Genomic DNA, 19,355 nt, shown 5'->3' with positions numbered 1-19,355 from the left:
AGGCAGCCAAGAAGGCTGCAACGAAGGAGGTAGCAAAGGCACAGGAGGCATGCAGGAAAATGTTTGGGGGGAACGCTTGGATTCGGAAGAGGGTCAGAGAGCGGTATTCAGGATTGCAAAGCAGATAGCGTAAGAGGTGTGATGTGATGGGGGGTGAGTTGCATGAAGGATGTAGTGGGACAAATCGTTGTGGACCCAGATGGAATTAAAGGAAGATGGAAAAGATATATGGAAATGCTGTTGAATGCAGAGAATGAATGGGATGGCAACATACAGAGTAACCCAGTTTTAGGACCGGCAGAGAAGATAACTGAGAAGGAAGTTGAGGAAGCGATAAAAGCAATGAAGAGTAGAAAAGCGGGAGGGCCGACGGGAGTTGTGGGAGATATGTTGAAGGCAGCAGGAAGTTGGGGTGCGAAGAGAATGACAGAGATCTGTAATCTGGTGGTGAAAGAAGGCCGCATTCCAGTAGATTGGGAACTGAGTGCCCTCGTCCCTCTATACAAGGGGAAAGGTGTCCTTCTGGACTGTGGCTCGTATCGAGAGATAAAGTTATTGGAGCATGGAATGAAGGTATTGGAAAGGGTGTTGGAGAGGAGGATAAGGAAGAAAGTGAAGATCGACGAAATGCAGTTTGGATTTATGCCAGGAAGAGGAATGACAGACGCGCTTTTTATTGTAAGGCAGTTAAAGGAGAAGTACATGGAGAAGAGGAAGAAGTTGTTTCTTGGGTTTGTCGATCTGGAGAAAGCATTCGATGGGGTTCCATGTGAAGTAGTGACATGGCCATTGAGGAACTTAGGAGTGGAGGAATGGTTGATCAGAGTAGTGATGCCAATGTACGAAAGAGCGCGCACAGCTGTAAGGATGAAGGACGGGAACAGTGGTGAGTTTGACGTGAAGGTGGGAGTGCATCAGGGGTCGGTACTAAGCCCAGTACTATTTGTAGTTGTGATGGAGGTGCTGGATCGGAACGTAAAGGAGGGTTTACCGTGGGAGTTGTTGTATGCAGATGATCTGAAAGTATGGATGGACAGAAGGAGAAGATGAACAAGTGTAAGGAATGCAAGGAGACAAAAGGTCTGAAGGTGAATATCAGAAAGATGAAGGTGATGGCAAGTGGTAAAGCATGTGGTGAGGTGGAAAGAACTGGGAAGTCGCCGTGTGCTGTGTGCAGGAAGGGTGTCGGAGTGAACTCCATTCAATGTACAATGTGCGCTGAGTGGGTTCATCAAAAATATAGCGGTTTGACAAGGTCATTAACCAGTGTGGCAGCTACATTCAAGTGTAAGGTGTGCACAGAGGGAGCTGCAGATGGAGTAAATGTTGAGTTGGATCTTGGAGATGGCGTGAAGCTGGAAGGTGTGAAAACATTTTGCTACCTAGGAGACATGCTGAATGGAGAAGGTGGATCAGACTCGGCAGCGGTTGCTGGAGTGAGATGTGCATGGAAGAAATTTCGGGAACTGAGTGGCGTGCTGACAAGGAGGCGAGTGTCGTTGAAGCTGAAGGGAAAGGTGTATGCTGCATGTGTGAGAAGTGTTATGATTTATGGGAGCGAGACATGAGTAATGAACGTAGAGCAGCAACGAAGGCTGGAAAGGGTGGAAATGTGAATGGTTCGGTGGATGTGTGGAGTATCGTTGAGAGAAAGGAAGACAAATGATGAATTGCGAAAGATGATGGGAATAGAGCCTGTGATTGATGCTGTGAAGAGAAACAGGTTGAGATGGTTTGGTCATGTGCTGAGGAAGGATGAAAGTGACTGGATGAGAAGAGTGATGGAAATGAATGTATAAGGAAGAAGAGGACGGGGAAAACCGAGAAGGACTTGGCTAAATAGGGTGGAAGAAGAAATGCGGGCAAGGGGGTTAACAAGGGGAGATGCAAAAAATAGGGCAAAATGGTGAAGATTGTCATGGGGACCGCAAGGCTAATCCCTGCTCTAGCAGGGAAAATGGCCTTAAAATGCCTGTTGTTGTGTTGTTGTGGTGTGCTATCCTTTACAATACGAGTCCTGAGCTACAAATCTTTCGACATGTACATATATATATTTATATATATATATATATATATATATATATATATGTATGTGCATGGCTACAATATTGGGTACACTAAGTGTTACATCTGAGTGGAAAAATAACGTTTCAGGAAACAGCAAGTTTGCTGTATTTATATGTTGTTCTGTATATATTGGAGTATCTGAGTTTGAAGCATCAGACTTGCTACATGCTTTGTTTTCACGAAAATGAAAACGAGAGTGCACTTCGCACGCTGAATTCGTGCATAATGCAGCACCGGAGGACACGGACACGAAAACAAGTTCTGACCTCATCCGTAAACGAGTGGTCGTCTGCCAGCAAGTGACTGCTTTGCTATCACAACAAACGGGACCCGTGTTACACAAAATCAAGTTTCGAGTGATGCGGGTTTCTTTTCACTTTTGCTGGGATGCGATTTGTGCAGAACGGGGCGGACACAAAAAAAAACGACAAGATTATCGCGAAAAAAATTAACTTTCTGATTGATCGATTGAATAAGCATCAAGGTCATTCTTCTCTTGGTATTTCTTAACCGACACACCTAGTTCATTTCACGAGTCCTTCGTGATTTGAAAATGAAACTGACATCACAATTATTGTGAATTTGGTGGTCACCAAGCGTTATGCACGAATCACTTATTTTGTAACACGCATTGCACATTTCAAGGAATTATAGAAAATGTAAAAAAATAACACCAGGAGACAAACCAGACATCAAACATTCCATTTAATTACAATTTTAATCATCAATGCATATTTGTATTTGAAGACAATAAAATAAAAATTGACACAATGAGAATGTAACATTTTATTTCGAAAATATGCCATGTTTGTCTTGTTTACTTAACCATCGCAAATCTAAGTGCATGATATAATGTGAAAATCAGGTTTTTGGAGGTCCTCAAGACTATTTGCTCCAACATAAACCATAGGGGTCTTTTCATTCAGTTCTTTTTTTTTAATTGAAGGCTTTTTATTTCATCTGTGTAAATGTGTACCCAGTATTGTAGCCATATATATATATATATATATATATATATATATATATATATATATATATATATATACATACTCATATAACCATATACGTTTGCTCCATTAAAATGAGAAGATGATTATGACTGAACCATAGCAGAATAAATGAAGGGTCAATACATTTGACAGAGAGCTAAAAGTTTATGCGAGCAGCCTGATTATGCGCTGGGGTACATTATATTACACACTGTTGGGAAAAGAATGACTCAAACATAACCCATAAACTACATAATTGAAACAATCACAAATGGAGTTGAGGCAGTTCTCAAAACAAAAGAGTAAGTCACACTGATTTATTGAATACGTGTAAAGACAGATTTGAGTTTTCCGATTGCAGTTAAGTGTTATTATATTCTCAAAAGTTCATGAAAAACTCCAAAAAGTGCTTTTGATTTCTTTTTTGAGTGTAACAATTTATTTTGTTATCACATACAAGTTAATAAATTTGCTTTTGGACTCAAACTTTTGCAGATGTGCCCTTTTGAGTTATTGCGTGGGTGATTGTAATCTTTACATCTTTTGCATTTCTGACCTCACAGCGTCATGCAGGGTGTTCCAAAAAGACCTGGACAAATTTGGTTGTTAATATATTTCGTACCACAAATGACACAATGATACCCTTTGTTTTATATGATACAGGAACTCAAAGTTTTCTTTTATTTCTGGTGGTTTAGTGTAAAATAAAATGGCGACTCCACAGGAGAAAGCTCAGTGCGTCGAATGGTTCCTGTCGAGGAGATCCGACACGCAAGTTCAGCCTAATTTCAGTACAAGGTATGGAAGGAATCCACCATTATAGATTTGTCTCAGAGAGCAGTACAAGAGGTTTAAGGAGACTGGAAGTAGGCAGAAACAGAAAAGTACCGGTTGACCAAGCACAAGTGCAGCAGACGTTGAATGAGCACGTGAATTATTTCATCAAAGTCCCAGAAAATCAATCCGACACGCACACAGAGAACTGGGACTATTGAAGCTGTATGTCTTTAAGGTGCAGATTATGCAGGAACTCAAACCAAATGATGGACCCAACGCAAGGCGTTTGCCTTGGAAATGCTCAGTCACATAGAGGATGATGAAGATTACCTGAAAAAAGGTCATGTTCACAGATGAAGCTTTCATGTATCGGGGAAGGTCAACCAGCACAATGTGAGGATCAGGGGCTCTGAAAACCCTCACATGGTCAGTGAACACATACATGACAGTCATAAGGTCAATGTGTGTTGTGGCCTTCTCCATTACCGCTTAGTGGGTCCATTTTTCTTTGCGGAGGATGCAGTGACCTCGGCAATTTACATGAACATGTTGGAAGGATTTGCCTTCCCACAAATTGAAGACATGCAACCTGATATCATTTTTCAACAGGACGGCACTCCCCCTCATTGGGCCTTTAGTCGTTTTGAGCCATCCTGAATGAAAAAATTCCAGGTTTCTGGATTGGCTGAGACGGACCAACCACCAAGCCCCCACCATCACCAGACATAACCCCCTTGAATTTTTTCTGTGGGGGTTTGCCAAAGATGTCGACAACATGAAAAGTTTTGCCAAAGATTCAGAATCATTGGAATCTCCCACGATGAAGCTAACTCCGAGGGCCTTTGACTTACTCACCACAGGCAGGTTGGTGGTCTTTCTGTCTTCTACCGGCTCCTCTCTGGCCTTGCCCCCCCAGCTCTCTCTGGGCTCTGTCCCCCAAATATTCCTACAGGTCGCACAAGATCTGCCTGCAACCCTCTTATGGTTAAACTGCCAAAATCAAGACTCTCTGCTCACCTTCACTCCTTCATCCTCTTTTCTCCCGCCTCTGGAACAAACTCCCTCACTCTCTTTAATCCCACTCCTCCCTCCAGGTCTTTAAAACAGCTGTTCACCACCATCTCTTATCTTCCCCCATCCAAAACCTTGATCTTTTCTACCCCCGCTAATTTCACCCCAGATCCACTTTTTTGAAATACCAATTTCTTTCCTGGAAGTCGTTGCAGTGTCCTTGTGTTTTATACTTCTCCCACCCCACCCCCTCCTTCCAACGCCTCCTCCCCCCAAGCCCCCTCCCTCCCACAGATCTCCCGATGTCCCTGCTCTCAAATGTTGTGTGTGTGCTTCCCCTTCTCTCCCCATCTTGTCTACTGCTCCTCTTATTATATGTTTTGTGTGTCTGTTTGATTTTTTGTGTGATAAATGTTAGCTCTTTCACGAGACTCGATCCTGTATACAAAAAAACCCCAAAAACACCAAGGTGGCAAACCTGTAAGGTTTTTCGTTCTCGGATCACAGCTGCATGCGCACTGGTGGACACAAACATGCTGAGCCGAGCATGGCAAGGACTCATGTACTGACTTGACGTCCTGCGCGTGAAAATCGAGGCTCACATTTAAGTGCATTGATGGTGTGCGCAAAACCTTGTGCTTTTCTGTATCATATAAAACAAAGGGTATCGTTGTATCATTTGTGATTCCAAATATACTAACAACCAAAGTTGTCCGGGTCTTTTTGGAACACCATGTACTTCACGCAACAAGAAACATGGCCCTTTGTCGCCAGATGAGGGCCCACAATTTCCAAGCAAGTTACAAGATTATCGCTCCACAAAATAGAGCCAGTCGATAACCAAGCTTGACTTGTCTATAACACGATTCTGACATTATTTTTAAACTGACGGTTGCCCATTTTTAAGCAGTGAAACCGCTTCAATATTTGGCTGTCCTTCCATCCATCCATCCATTAAAATTGAAGAACAACCTTTCTAACCCATCGTGTTTAATTATAAAGGGTAATTCTAGAGGGTAATTCTAAAGGGTAATTCCAAAGGGTAATTCTAAAGGGTAATTCTAAAGGGTAATTCTAAAGGGTAAATCTAATGGGTAATTCAATTGGTAATTTTCAATGGTAATTATAAAGAAAGATTCCAAATGGTAATTATAAAGGGTAATTCAAATGGGTTCTAAAGTGTAATTCTAAAGGGTAATTCTAATGGGTTCTAAAGGGTAATTCTAAAGGGTAATTCTAATGGGTTCTAAAGTGTAATTCTAAAGGGTAATTCTAATGGGTTCTAAAGGGTAATTCTAATGGGTTATTAAAAGGTAATTATAAAGGGTAATTCTAATGGGTTCTAAAGGGTAATTCTAAAGTGTAATTCTCATGGGTTCTAAAAGGTAATTATAAAGGGTAATTCTAATGGGTTCTAAAGCGTAATTCTAATAGGTTCTAAAAGGTAATTATAAGGGGTAATTCTAATGGGGTCTAAAGAGTAATTCTAAAGGGTAATTCTAATGGGTTCTAAAAGGTAATTATAAAGGGTAATTCTAATGGGTTATAATGGCTTCTAAAGGGTAATTATAAAGGGTCATTCTAAAAGGTAATTCTAATGGGTTCAAAAGGGCAATTCTAATGGTTTCCAAATGGTAATTTCAATGGGTTAAAAAGGGTAATTCTAAGGGCTTTTAAAGGAATTCTAAAGGGTTTTAAAGTGTAATTATAAAGGGTTTTAAAGTGCAATTCTAATGGATTCTAAAGGGCAATTTTAATGGCTTCTAAATTGCAACTTTAAGGGGTTAAAAAGGTAATTCTAAAGGGTTTGGTTTGTTGCTTGACTTTGTATTTGTTCGCTATTTCATTTTTAAAATGCCAAACTGAACCGCTTCCTTCAGACATGGTGGGTGCGATATTTTCTTGTCGATTGCTTTGAAAGGGATGACAGGTGATAAATACCATTTATTTTTTTTTGCGGTGGAAGAAGAAAGCCAAATAGCTTCAGACACTTTCATAATTTATAATTACATATCATGTAAGATTTCAAGCTTATTCAAACCTTTAGAATGTACCAAAATGCTCATGATCATTTTATCCTATTCTATTCTGGTTGGATGCTTACCATTGTGTTGTCCATCCCAGGTTCATATCCACGTGGAGTGACCTTCTCAACTGCCATTCGTGTGCTGTGTTTGCAGGATACCATTTCCTGTACCATGCCATCCTGTAAAGGAAACCGTAAACTTGCTCGCCCTCCTGCTTAAACTTTTGAGGTTCCACAAAGAAAACAGTAAAGTACAGAATTTAACACAAGAATGTATTTGTGTACCAGAATTTCTGGCCAATAAAAATACATCTCAGCCCAACAGCAGCAAGCTTTCTCATTCATCATTATAACCCTCAGTTATTAGATCATCAAGATATGGCAAGTGAAATCAAGGTGATTAAGGCTGTACCCTTAGTATTAAGTATTAAGGCTGTACTGTGTAACTGCAGTCATTCAATTCCATCAAGTCCAAAGCCTTCTTTGGGAAAAATAATATGTAGCAAGTATAAAATCAATTTCCCCAACCATAAAATTATTTGCAAACTTTATAAAATTCCAGTGTGGGTTTTCTTAAGAGCATGCAAACTATGTCATTGCAGAAACATTACTTTTGGTTCATGCAAAACTAGCGTAGCCCACCAATCGCTTCACTGGCAGACCAATTAGACGTCCTGTTAGCCAAAGAATCCTCGCCCCTTATGGGTTATCCCTCAATAACTATCATAGCAAGGATCCCAAATACCTCAAATGTCCGTCAGAGGACGTTTTCAGAGGACGACAGACGTCAGAGGACGTCAGAGGACAGAGGCTACAACACTACTTTGAACTACTCCTATAAATATGGCACCATGAATATTAAAGGCTAGTAAAAATCCATCAAAAAAGACGGGTTGGAACAGTTTATTCAACGGCGCAGCCTCGTGGGCATGCCAAAGTCTGAAGCTTCGGCCGAGTGTCAGATGTGCTTATATATTATTTTATTGGACATTTATTGGACATCCTACAGACATAAATGAATACTCGTTTTACTCTGTGTGTTGTACATCACGTGCAGTGAATTTCACCTCCCTGTGCCTTGTATTTATTGTTATTTTTTTGAAACGCTTCTGTACACCGCCCTTGAGGCTCGGTTTACAAGCCACCATCTACAATTCCAATAAAAGAGGACATAATTACTCTTTTATGGGAAATGTTTTTCGAGTTTGTTTTATCCTTAGAAAATAAACCGTATCAGACACATTCCTGTTATAAGATTGGCCTTGAAAACCCACCCTAATATGAAGGGGGACAGACATTTGTACAAACACACAAACAAACTGACTGTGTTTTATACGGTAGATGGGCTTTTGACGATAACTTGAAAACGCCTTTTTTTAGTTTAATAGGGGGCAAAAACTAACTGATGTGGCATGTTTACGGCTTCATAACTTCCCAAAATCAAATCCATGGGCTCTGGGAATTGTGTCAGCGTCTAAAAATCATCACTTATTCTCCATTTTATAATTTTCAAGCACCCCGGGTATCTAGCCAGGTTACAGCAGACCATTAACAATGCCATTCTATGCAGAAAAAGAGCTTACAGGACTATGTTTAAGGCCCCATAGCTTTCCATCTGCTGCTGTCAGGGTTACCAGATCTTCATCAGCATCACACACTGACACGGAATCTTGACTGCATCAACTATGGGCAATTGGGAACTGCTACAGATGACAGTTAAACATTCTATGTGGGGATTTGTCTGCCATTTTCATTTAGCAGGATTGATGATGTCGGTGAAAAACAACCAATTCTTCTTACAAGTTGATTCCTATCACCAACTTTATTGATCATTGACCTGCCAATGAGACAACACTAGAGGCAGAGGGCCTAATTGTTCAAGAAGCCATAGAGGTGAATTAACCACAGACCAATCAGGGCAACAAAATCGATGAAAAAACATTTTTGTAATGAATTGGTTAGACACAGTTATCTTCAGCGAATGTGCACCAAACTGTTTCTCCTCAAAATAATGGCCACCTTTGATGCAAAAAACCTAAAATACATTGAGGCACTGATTATGATTTTACCATCTTTATTTTTTTTATTTTTTTTTGGTATACTAAATCGAGGCTCGTGAAAGAGCTGACAACCGCGAGGGAAAGACAGCACAGGCGAACCACGAGGGAAAGACAGTACAGGGGGACCGTGAGGGAAAGACAGCACAGGGGGACCGCAAGGGAAAGACAGCACAGGGGGACCGCGAGGGAAAGACAGCACAGGGGGACCGCGAGGGAAAGACAGCACAGGGGGACCACGAGGGAAAGACAGCACAGGGGAACCACGAGGGAAAGACAGCACAGGGGGACCACGAGGGAAAGACAGCACAGGGGAACCACGAGGGAAAGACAGCACAGGGGGACCGCAAGGGAAAGACAGTACAGGGGGACCGCGAGGGAACGACAGTACAGGGGGACCGCGAGGGAAAGACAGTACAGGGGGACCGCGAGGGAAAGACAGTACAGGGGGACCACGAGGGAAAGACATCACAGGGGGACCACGAGGGAAAGACAGCACAGGGGGACCGTGAGGGAAAGACAGTACAGGGGGACTGCGAGGGAAAGACAGTACAGGGGGACCACGAGGGAAAGATAGTACAGGGGGAACACGAGGGAAAGACAGTACAGGGGGACCACGAGGGAAAGACAGCACAGGGGGACCATGAGGGAAAGACAGTACAGGGGGACCGCGAGGGAAAGACAGCACAGGGGGACCGCGAGGGAAAGACAGCACAGGGGGACCGCGAGGGAAAGACAGTACAGGGGGACCATGAGGGAAAGACAGCACAGGGGGACCGCGAGGGAAAGACAGTGAGGTAAGACAGTGAGACAGACAGTAAGACAGACAGGTGAAAGACAGTGAGACAACATTACTGTTGGTATTGAAAACCCACAATGGACCAATTGCGACAAGGTTTTGTCCATTGCATCGCTGAAACAAATAAACTGCAGCACAATCTCAAAAACAGACACCTTGAGATGGCAATGCCAAAGTCTAATATGCCCTCTATGGCAAATAATACTGTGAAATACAGGATATGTGAGATGTGTGACGATAAGAAACAACAAGTTATGCATTCAATTAAAAATAATCATCATCAAGTATCCCCAGGTATCCATCCTCAATGGAAGCCCGTGATCTCAAGGAAACCGGCCACTGAGACAAGATTTCTCCAGAGATCATAAAGATGTTGAATGTTGTCTGAATTGTGTGAGTTGAGGGCAAATTGTGATTAGGTGGTGAACTGTGTTGGGTTCAAGGCGACTGTGTGGGCAGAGCGGGTCCTGAATTGGATTGAGTTTGTGTTGATTTATTTTGAGTGTTGGTTGGTAACCTGAACAATCTGGCTAGTGTTATTCTGCAGAAGCACATAAGAGGTTTTTTTTTCAGATTGATAGATCATAGAATGTGGTTTGCTCAGTAATTGACTGTGTTCTGTTGTTGCAAAGCTGTGGTCGTGATGCGATTGTGAATGTTTTTCAAGATGTTGTATATGTGGGTGGAGATGGAACATTTGAGAAGATGTTGTCATAAGTTGCAGTTGAGGTATTTTAAGGTGGGTATTGAAAACGTGGTTGACATACGCCTTCTGGTGTCTGGGTGTCATCAATGGAGATAAGAAACAGAAAGCTATCTGCTGATAAGAAACATCCCCATAACATGATGCTGCCATCATCATGCTTCACAGTAGGAATTGTGTTCTTTGGGTGATGTGCTGTGTTCGGTTTGCACCAAATGTAACTTTTTGCATTTACGCCAAAAAGTTCCAGCTTTGTTTCAGCAGACCACAAAACTTTTTGCCACATGGCTTCAGAATCTCCAGAGTTTTTTTTTTTTTTTTGCATAACTCAAACGGGACTCAATGTAAGCTTTTTTTATGTGATGGCTTCGTTCTTGCCACCCTACCATACAAGGCATAGGCCTATGGAGTGCTTTGGATATTGTTGTCACATGCACACAATGACCAGTCTTTGACATAAAGGTCTGTAGCTCTTTAAAAGTTACCATTCGCCTCTTGGTGACCTCTCTGATCTATCTCCTCCTTGCTTGGTCATCAAGTTTGGAGGGACGGCCTGATCTAGGCAGGGTCTTGGTGGTACCATACGCCTTACACTTCTTCATGATTGTATTGACTGTGCTCCAAGGGATACTCAAGGCCTTTGAAATATTTTTATACCCATCCCCTGATTTGTGCATTTCCACAACTTTATCCCGGAGGTCTTTTGAAAACCCCTTGGTGCTCATGGTTGAGTCTGCTGTGAAATACACTACCCAGCAGAGGAAACCTACAGGAAAAGCTGATTTTATTCTGATATAATCAGAATTACTACAATTTAACACAGGTGGAGGCCCAGTAACTTGGTGTGTGATTTTGATATTGATTGGTTACACCTGAGCTAACTTACAATTGCTGGTAATATTCTAGTTTTGTATTTTTAATTAATTTTCTAAAATTTGTAGAATTTGTTTTTCACTTGGAAGTTGTGGGTTACGATGTGTAAATAAAGGTGGAAAAAGTCTGATTTAAAGCAATTTCATTCCAGACTATAAGGCAATATACAACAGACAGAGCTTGTGCAAATCTGCAAGGAAGAATGGGATAAACTCCCCAAATCCAGATATGTAAAGCTCATACAGACATACCCAAGAAGACTCGAAGCTGAAATCACTGCCAAAAGTGCGTCTACCAAGTATTGATTCAGGGATTGGATACTTATGTAAATTAGATATTTCTGTATTTCATTTTTAATGATTTTGTAAGAATTTCTAAAAAAAATTCCACTGACATTATGGGGTGATGTGTAGATCAGTGACAAAAAAATCTCAATTTAATCCATTTTAACATAAAATGTAAGTGACATAAAATGTGAAAAAGTCAAGGGGTGTGCATAGTTTCTGAAAGCACTGTAGCAGCACAAAATTGCCGATGTTGAGCTGCATCAGCATCGCGCTTTGTTTGCCGACTCGGTCAGCTCAAATTGGCATGGCGCCATTGCTGACATTGTCATGCAAAAAAAATCATGATTGTGTTGTTTAGCAACACCACAATCAACAAATGCTTTTCTACTGCTTTTTGCGGCTTGTGTAATGAGCAGATAAAATTATGTATTCTTCCTTTAAAAATAAATATTAAGAACTCAAAAATAAAGTTGATTTTAAGTTGGCTACCTAGCTGTCGTCCGCAGCCGCACAAGGACTTTTGTGTCCTTCCCCCTCTCTCCCCATCTTGTCTGCCGCTGCCCTTGTTTTTTGTGTTTTGTGTGTCGGTTTGTCTTTTTGTGTGATTAATGTTAGCTCTTTCACGAGCCTCGATCTTGTATACAAAAAAAAAAAAAAGAAAAAAAAAAAGTAATTTTGATCAACTTTGCAATCATGACAGAGGGAATATAGCGAGACTACAATAATTATTATGCAACAATAATTAAGAAACAGAGACGAATTAGTTATGGCTTGTGAGCAGTTATCATAAGTGGTTTCTGAAAGAATGTACCGCTTCTCATTGAGTCATGAATAAATGCACTGCCGTAAAGGCCTAGCCTAGCCCAAAACCTAACGCTGTAATGACTTCCTCTCACCGAGAATCGACCCGAGTCGTCCACATGGAGCGGCTGGGGTGAGCTGGCATTCATTTAAACATTACTATTAGTGTGACACGTAGATGTGATTCCCCTAACATTTTAAACTCTAATCCCAATGTGTGTGACATTTTTTAAATTTTTTAACATTTAAATGTACATTTTAAAACTAAATATGTCCCTCCTAATGCGTTGAGAAACTACCTAACATATTCACACCCACAACCTTATACTGTTCACGTATTGCCGGAATTTTGAAACTAAACACATAACCGGTGGGCAACATTTTTACATTTTACACTAAAACACCATTTATTTACAAAAACTATGACCCAGGACCTGGACTTGAGGAATAAAACTTGGAGAATTTGTTGCTGGCGTCATCTTCTTGTTGCTGGAGTGGCTTCTTGCCTTGGTAGGCGGGCTAACAAAACCGGCTGGCCCTGACCGGCACACAGGCCATTTCAAGATCAGGGCCATCTAAATCTTCATAATTGCACACATGGATCACTTTTTTTATTTCGTGAGCAGGGCCACTTGACAAGTAGTCCAAATGTGTGGCGTCAGTGCCACTCAACAGGTGATCCATGTGTGCAAATATGATGGGGCAGCCAATAGGTGAAACCATGGAGATGGGTGTGGCCACAGAGCCAATGGTCCATAATGTGATGGATGGGATGATGGCAGTGAGTTATGGATGGCATGAAGATGCTGCGACGGCAAGGTAAGTCCTCTTGATGGTCCTGGATCGGGGAGGAAGAGAAGACGCAACGAGCAAAAAAGGAAAGGACACGGTGGCAACGCAAAACACAGGTATGACAAGCGGGTGAGAGGAACGCCGGCAGAGTGAACTAGAGCCTGGCCCTACCCGTTCGTGCCCCCCACCGTTAACTACACTACCCTAGCCCTCCTTGTATTTACGACTCGTCTCTACGTCTCGTCTCCCACGTCCCCTCTTTATTCCAAATTCGTGCCCAACTCCCCCCAGGTTCTCCCAGGAAGGAAAGGCAGAATGAACACAATGTTTCGTACTCACGTCGTGATGCATCTTACCAATCAAACATTGAGTCCCGTGGTGCGAAATCCATCCCCTTGTGGATGGTGCGAAGGGGTCTTCACAAAATTCTAACTACACTAACATCATTACACATTTAATCTCCCCAGGTTTGTACCCTGCCAATCGGTCTTCTTTAAACGATGTGGTTCTAAGAACCCGAATTCCCATTGCCCACACTGTGGTGCACCTCTGAATTTGGGTCTCACCCTACAAATTCTCTATTCGTGCCCTTGCACAATTTCGGGGCTGGGTCGTGTGGCTTCATCAGCAGGTCTACCTACCTGCACCCCTCCGTTCACTGGAGCCGCCTCCCGAGCTTGCCTGCTCCTCACTCTAACCTACCTGGGGAAGGCCCTCCCTGGCACTTACACCCTGATACCCACCTTGGCATTGGGCAACCCGGGTCCCTTCCCTGGATCCTCGGGCCCCACTCACACTAACCTAAATGGCTCCCTGAGCTTATCTGCGGCCTTACCTGGCCGACGAGCTACCAGTGACGGAGTGCCCCAATAACTATTACTACTAATTAAGCCACACGCCCAGCCATTCCACTGCCTCATGCACCTCACAAAAAAAACTATCTCCACAATCAGCACTACAGGTGTCAATATCCATGCAATTTACCTGCAACCTCTATCTAACTTTAAACTACCCACCCGGGCCTCAGTGAATGGGTTCCACTCCCCCCATTCAATCCTTCACACCATGCATTCCACACCATTTATTTTCACACCAATTATTTCCACACCAATTATTTTCACAACACAATTCCATTTATACTCACACAAACTGCATCATTTATCTAACTAATTTCCCCTACAACTCGTGCTTCCCTCGTCGTCCCTCTACACTATGCACACCCTTTGTTAACAACCACTGAACTCTCTATGTCCCCACTACAGTTCATGGTCACTACTTAAATCTCTGTCCCTATGGTCTCTCTAGATCCCTAACAATTATCCTAGCCCTCCCTCAGCTAGTGCTCCGGTGCCCCCATGGAGCAACCATCGCTGGCCCCTCCATGGGCCTAACAATGCTATCCCCCTAAACTAGTGCTCATGGGCCCCGTCATCGTGGGGAATGGTCACACCACCATACCCCCACGTGGGGGGTACAATACTCCCCCAGTCCTCTAAACTACAAGCCCCTCCCTTGTGGAGGTAACTGGTCGCGCCCCGGCCTCTAAGACCAGGCGATCCATGAGGGCGCCGGCTTGCCTGTGCAGGGTCTTAACCGGTCGGCATGGATGATCCGAGGGGGGTGGAGTTGGTGGTCCCAGGTGCCAGGGTCCATCCCTGCGCAGGGCCCTGCAGTCCCATGCACGATGACCCAACCAGCCACGGTTAGAGCACCTCACCTGGAAAGGTGCGTTTTTCCGAAACTCCAAATTTCCCCTCGAAACCCGCCGATCTCTCTTGCCATGGTACCGCGCCAACAATACCGTGCGGGTGCCGGAGGTACGAATCTCGCACGTCGGTCCTTGCGAGACCGACGCAGCACCGACCCCCTCCGGTCCTCACGGTGCACCACCCATCGGGGGCTCGCATACTCTACCCGTCTCACTAACCCCTATTCCGGTCGGCGTTGATGCCTGAGCCGCATCATCCCTCGCACCCCATTCCGTACTCGCACACACTGGTGCGCACACTCTCTCCACATACTCTGTACTCACACACCCCGGTGCGCACACTCCTTTCACACACTCCGTCTCAGTCGCACCCCTCACAATGGGCCCCTCACGAATGCCCGGGTCGATCCTGACCCCCATGCTTGTCGAACACCCCATCGCACCATACACATTCCCGATATCGCTACTCACCTCGGGACTCACCTTCTCCCGGCCATCTTCCAGCACCTGTAATCTTTTTATTTGATCTGCAGGTACGTCATTACGATGCGAGCACAACTCTTGCACACATTCCATCAATTCCTCCCGTAATTCATTCCCCGTCTCTCCTTCTATCTTTTTAATTTCAATCATTCCTCCTTCTACCTCCTCCAGCTTCTGTTTTACCTCCGTTATTTGCCCCTGCGCCCCTTCTATTTCCTGCTCGAACTCTCCCTTCGTCGGTTTCTCGACCTCCCGCATCAATACTTCCATCACCCCAGTCAGTTTGGCCGTACTCTCCTTCAACTCTCGCCGGACGCGCATCTCACTCCGCTTTACCTCGTCACGTGCACCCGCGAACTCCTCGCTCATTCTCTTCCTACCGCAGCTTGATTCGTCCCTGTTACGTGTTCCTCCCCGACCGCCTGGTCTCGGTATGCCTCCGAACCCCGGGAGGAGCCACGGCAGAAAAATATATATTATTCCGTGTCGAAATAAATAAGGAAACCACACCAATGGTTATAGAAAACCAATAATATATTAAAAATCACACAGGAATAACATCACCAATAACGATAGCAAATCCAGACAATCAAAATATCTTAAGATGGTACCATCTTATCTAGTACTTATCTCAAACTCACGGCACTCCCAGGGAATGGAACCGAGCACTCCTCAATGTCTCTATAACTCTCCAAGGCGAAGTTGATTCGCTCCAGCGATCGTTGGAACAATGTCTGATCAAGATCAATCGAGGCGTAGGCGGTCGAAGCGACACAGAAGTCACGTGGTCCAACACCCAGCAAACTCACGATAGAATGGAAAATCCCCAAAGACGCGCGCCGACGTACACGTTCGCCGTTCAATCAGCGAACCGCCGTGTAATCTTCAAACACCGCTTTAGTGCACAGCCCTCCCCGGCAGACCACCGGAGGGTAAGACCAGCTGACGTGACAAAAACCTTTTCCGATGAACGCAGTGCGCGGGGCAAAATGGCGGACGGCTCTCACTCAAGCTGGAGCCTCTAGGCAAGGATTCTCCGGAACCTCAATGCCGATACCTGACTACGCAGGTTCCGCAATATTCCGACGATAACACCTATCGCACGAACTTCCTTTCAAGGTAGTGGAATCTCCCGCGATGACGCTATCTCCGAGGGCCTTTCACTTACTCACCGTAGGCAGGTTGGTGGTCTTTCCGTCTTCTACCAACTCCTCTCCGGCCTTGCTCCCCCAGCTCTCTCTGGGCTCTGTCCCCCAAATATTCCTACAGGTCGCACAAGATCTGCCTGCAACCCTCTTATGGTTAAACTGCCAAAATCAAGACTCTCTGCTCACCTTCACTCCTTCATTCCTCTTTTCTCCCGCCTCTGGAACAAACTCCCTCACTCTCTTCAATCCCACTCCTCCCTCCAGGTCTTTAAAACGGCTGTTCACCACCATCTCTTATCTTCCCCAATCCAAAACCTTGATCTTTTCTACCCCCGTTAATTTCACCCCAAATCCACTTTTTTGAGGTGCCGACTTCGTTCCTGGAAGTCCTTGGTGTCCTTGCGTTTTATACCTATCCTGCCTCCCCCCACGCCCTCTCCCTCCCACACATCTCCCGATGTCCCTGCTCTCAAATGTTGTGTTTGTGTGCTTCCTCCCCTTCTCTCCCCATCTTGTCGACCACTCCCCTTTTTATATACTTTGTTTGCTTGTTTGTTTGATTTGTTTGTTTGATAAATGTTAGCTCTTTCACGAGCCTCGACTCTGTATACAAAAAAAAAAAAAAAAAAAAAGGTCTCAAAGTTCACTCGCGATGTTCGCTCGACCACGCCCGTAACGGAACTTCGACACGCGTCTTCCCCGGCCTTTGCCTCACGACCTCTTCCTCTTCGCTCCATGTCTTCTGGTCCACGATCCGATTTCCTGTTTCATTTTTACCATGAGCGCTTTTAACCTTTTAATCACAATAACCATTTCCTTTAAACAACAATAATCGCCGTTTCCTTCCAACCCCAATAAGAATAATAATACCTAACCAGAAATGTTTCACGTGGATGAAAACCACCACCATGGAAGGGCCGAATCCGTAACAGTCCCTCATGGTGTCCATCAGATTACTCATTTTATCCATTCAATCACCCAATCGATCACCCATTTTGTTCATTTCCCTGGTTGATTTCTCACTCATCTTATCCATTTGCACCTCAAAGGATGCTTTCATTTGAGTCATGAACAACTGCATGTTTATAAACCACGCTTGCACAGCGGGCTCGGCCTCCGCCGCTGGCCCCGCGTGTGAAGCGCCGCCATTGTCTTCACTCCCTGCCATGCCGTGATTAACTCCAAAGTCAATCTGTTCACTTGTGTCCTGGGCCATTAATTCACCTTCATTCTCTACATTCTCTATTCCCAACGGAACCTGCTCGTTTTGGCCAGCCATCAACCGATTTTAATTTGAATTTTGTTTTAAACTAAATTTCCACACACTCGTAATTTCGCAGTACGTGAAGCGCACTCCAGGTCCAATCCCACTCCTGACACCAATTAAATTTTGTTGCTGATCCCGGGTTCGTCGATGTACTAAGGGGGGTTTATGCCCTGCTCCCCCTCAAACTCCGGGTCCACTGAGGCCGCTGTCCACGACTAAGTTCGTGGTTGACGGATTGCTAAGCAATTCCGATCGCCAATTTCCCAGTCACGTGTCGAAGAGTTTACTGGTCAATATTCCCAAATACCTTCAAGACACGTGACTGGAGAAACCGGGTATCAAACCCTCGCTTTCACACACCTTATTCAATTGCGTGCTGGGCGGATTTGCACGGTGTGGAAAGCGGCGTTACCCGACGTGATTTATGAACCAGATTCGAGCCAAATTCGGTCTCGGATTATTCTAGGCCAATGGAGAAAAGACATATCCGAACAGGTTGGAAAGTAACCAAATGTACAGCCTTTTATTTTGAAGGCACAGAGAATACACAAAAGATACAGCTTATCAAGTCTAACCTACTATAAACCCCACTGGCGCCTTAGAACAGGTGGGACAAGCTGCCACGCAGGCAGACAAACTTCAGCTCAGGTGAGTCGTGTAGAAAGCCAACACTTGTAGGTCAGGCGGAAGGCGCAAGAGATCGGCGAAGAAGCGATGGGTGTCGACGAAGAACACAAAGGCCAAACACGTGTCGTGGGAGAAACGAAAAAGCAATCGAGGTCTCGCCGTGGGTGTGGCGAAAAGGCAAGAGCTCAGGTGTGTCCTCGCGAAGTCCAAAAGCAAGAGAGTCCAGAGCAGGAGGTCGTGGCGCAGCAAAATCCCCAAAGCAAGAGTTCGAAATGGATCGGCGCACGCTTTTACCAGATCCCAAAAGCCTCCAGAATTTCCACAGCCTCCCATTGGCAAAGGTTGGTCACGTGCTGGCCTTCGATCCCTCCTCCCCCAATAAAGGTTTCATTCCTCCTTCCCTCTTTCATTCAGGGGAGGTTTCACAGCCCATTAGTCACGTGGGCGTGGGGTGTTGGCCACGCGTTCCTGCACATCTAAATGGCTTCCTTTAACATCACAAAGGTTTGAAATCGTGCTTAATTTCAACGCATATTGGTCTTGATTAACTACACAATGGGAAAGGGCTAATCTTTACATTCAATAAGAAATAACTAAATACTGCAGGCGACATGTTGTCATGCAACAAACTATAGGGGGGTTGCCTTTATGGCACAACCGCAACAATATTAATGACAAGCAATGAATGAAACATTGCCAGATCGGGCACCAAATTTCCTATCTTCCATCTCATTTTCTCTTTTTTTTAAAATCATCCTGCTCCCCACCATCTTGCTATGCTCCCCACCATGCTGATTAATAAAACCCGACAAAATTCATCGCTTTCAAATTTACATTGCATTCCATTTGAGGAGTTAATTTTTGCGATGTTCCTTTTCACAAATCATTTGTTGCATAATTACATAATCTCTAAGATGTTTACAAAAATTCGGAATCTACC

General features: G+C 44.2%; 1 protein-coding gene across 6 annotated transcripts in view; it reads right to left on the bottom strand.

The window, feature by feature from the left end:
• LOC137428978 (PHD finger protein 21A) overlaps positions 1-19,355 on the bottom strand; it is a 341,539-nt gene that overhangs the window by 70,067 nt on the left and 252,117 nt on the right. For all 6 annotated transcript variants that reach the window (XM_068118917.2, XM_068118936.2, XM_078777621.1 and 3 more), the window contains one exon: positions 6,949-7,050. In XM_068118917.2, coding sequence (XP_067975018.1) covers positions 6,949-7,050 — 102 coding nt within the window. The remainder of the gene's footprint in view (positions 1-6,948; positions 7,051-19,355) is intronic.

This window comes from Myxine glutinosa, chromosome 1, assembly GCF_964187855.1.
Source record: "Myxine glutinosa chromosome 1, kmMyxGlut1.1, whole genome shotgun sequence".
Taxonomy (NCBI): Eukaryota; Metazoa; Chordata; class Myxini; order Myxiniformes; family Myxinidae; genus Myxine; species Myxine glutinosa.
The sequence above is the reverse complement of the archived record's forward strand: the minus strand, read 5'-3'. Positions and strand labels throughout refer to the sequence as shown.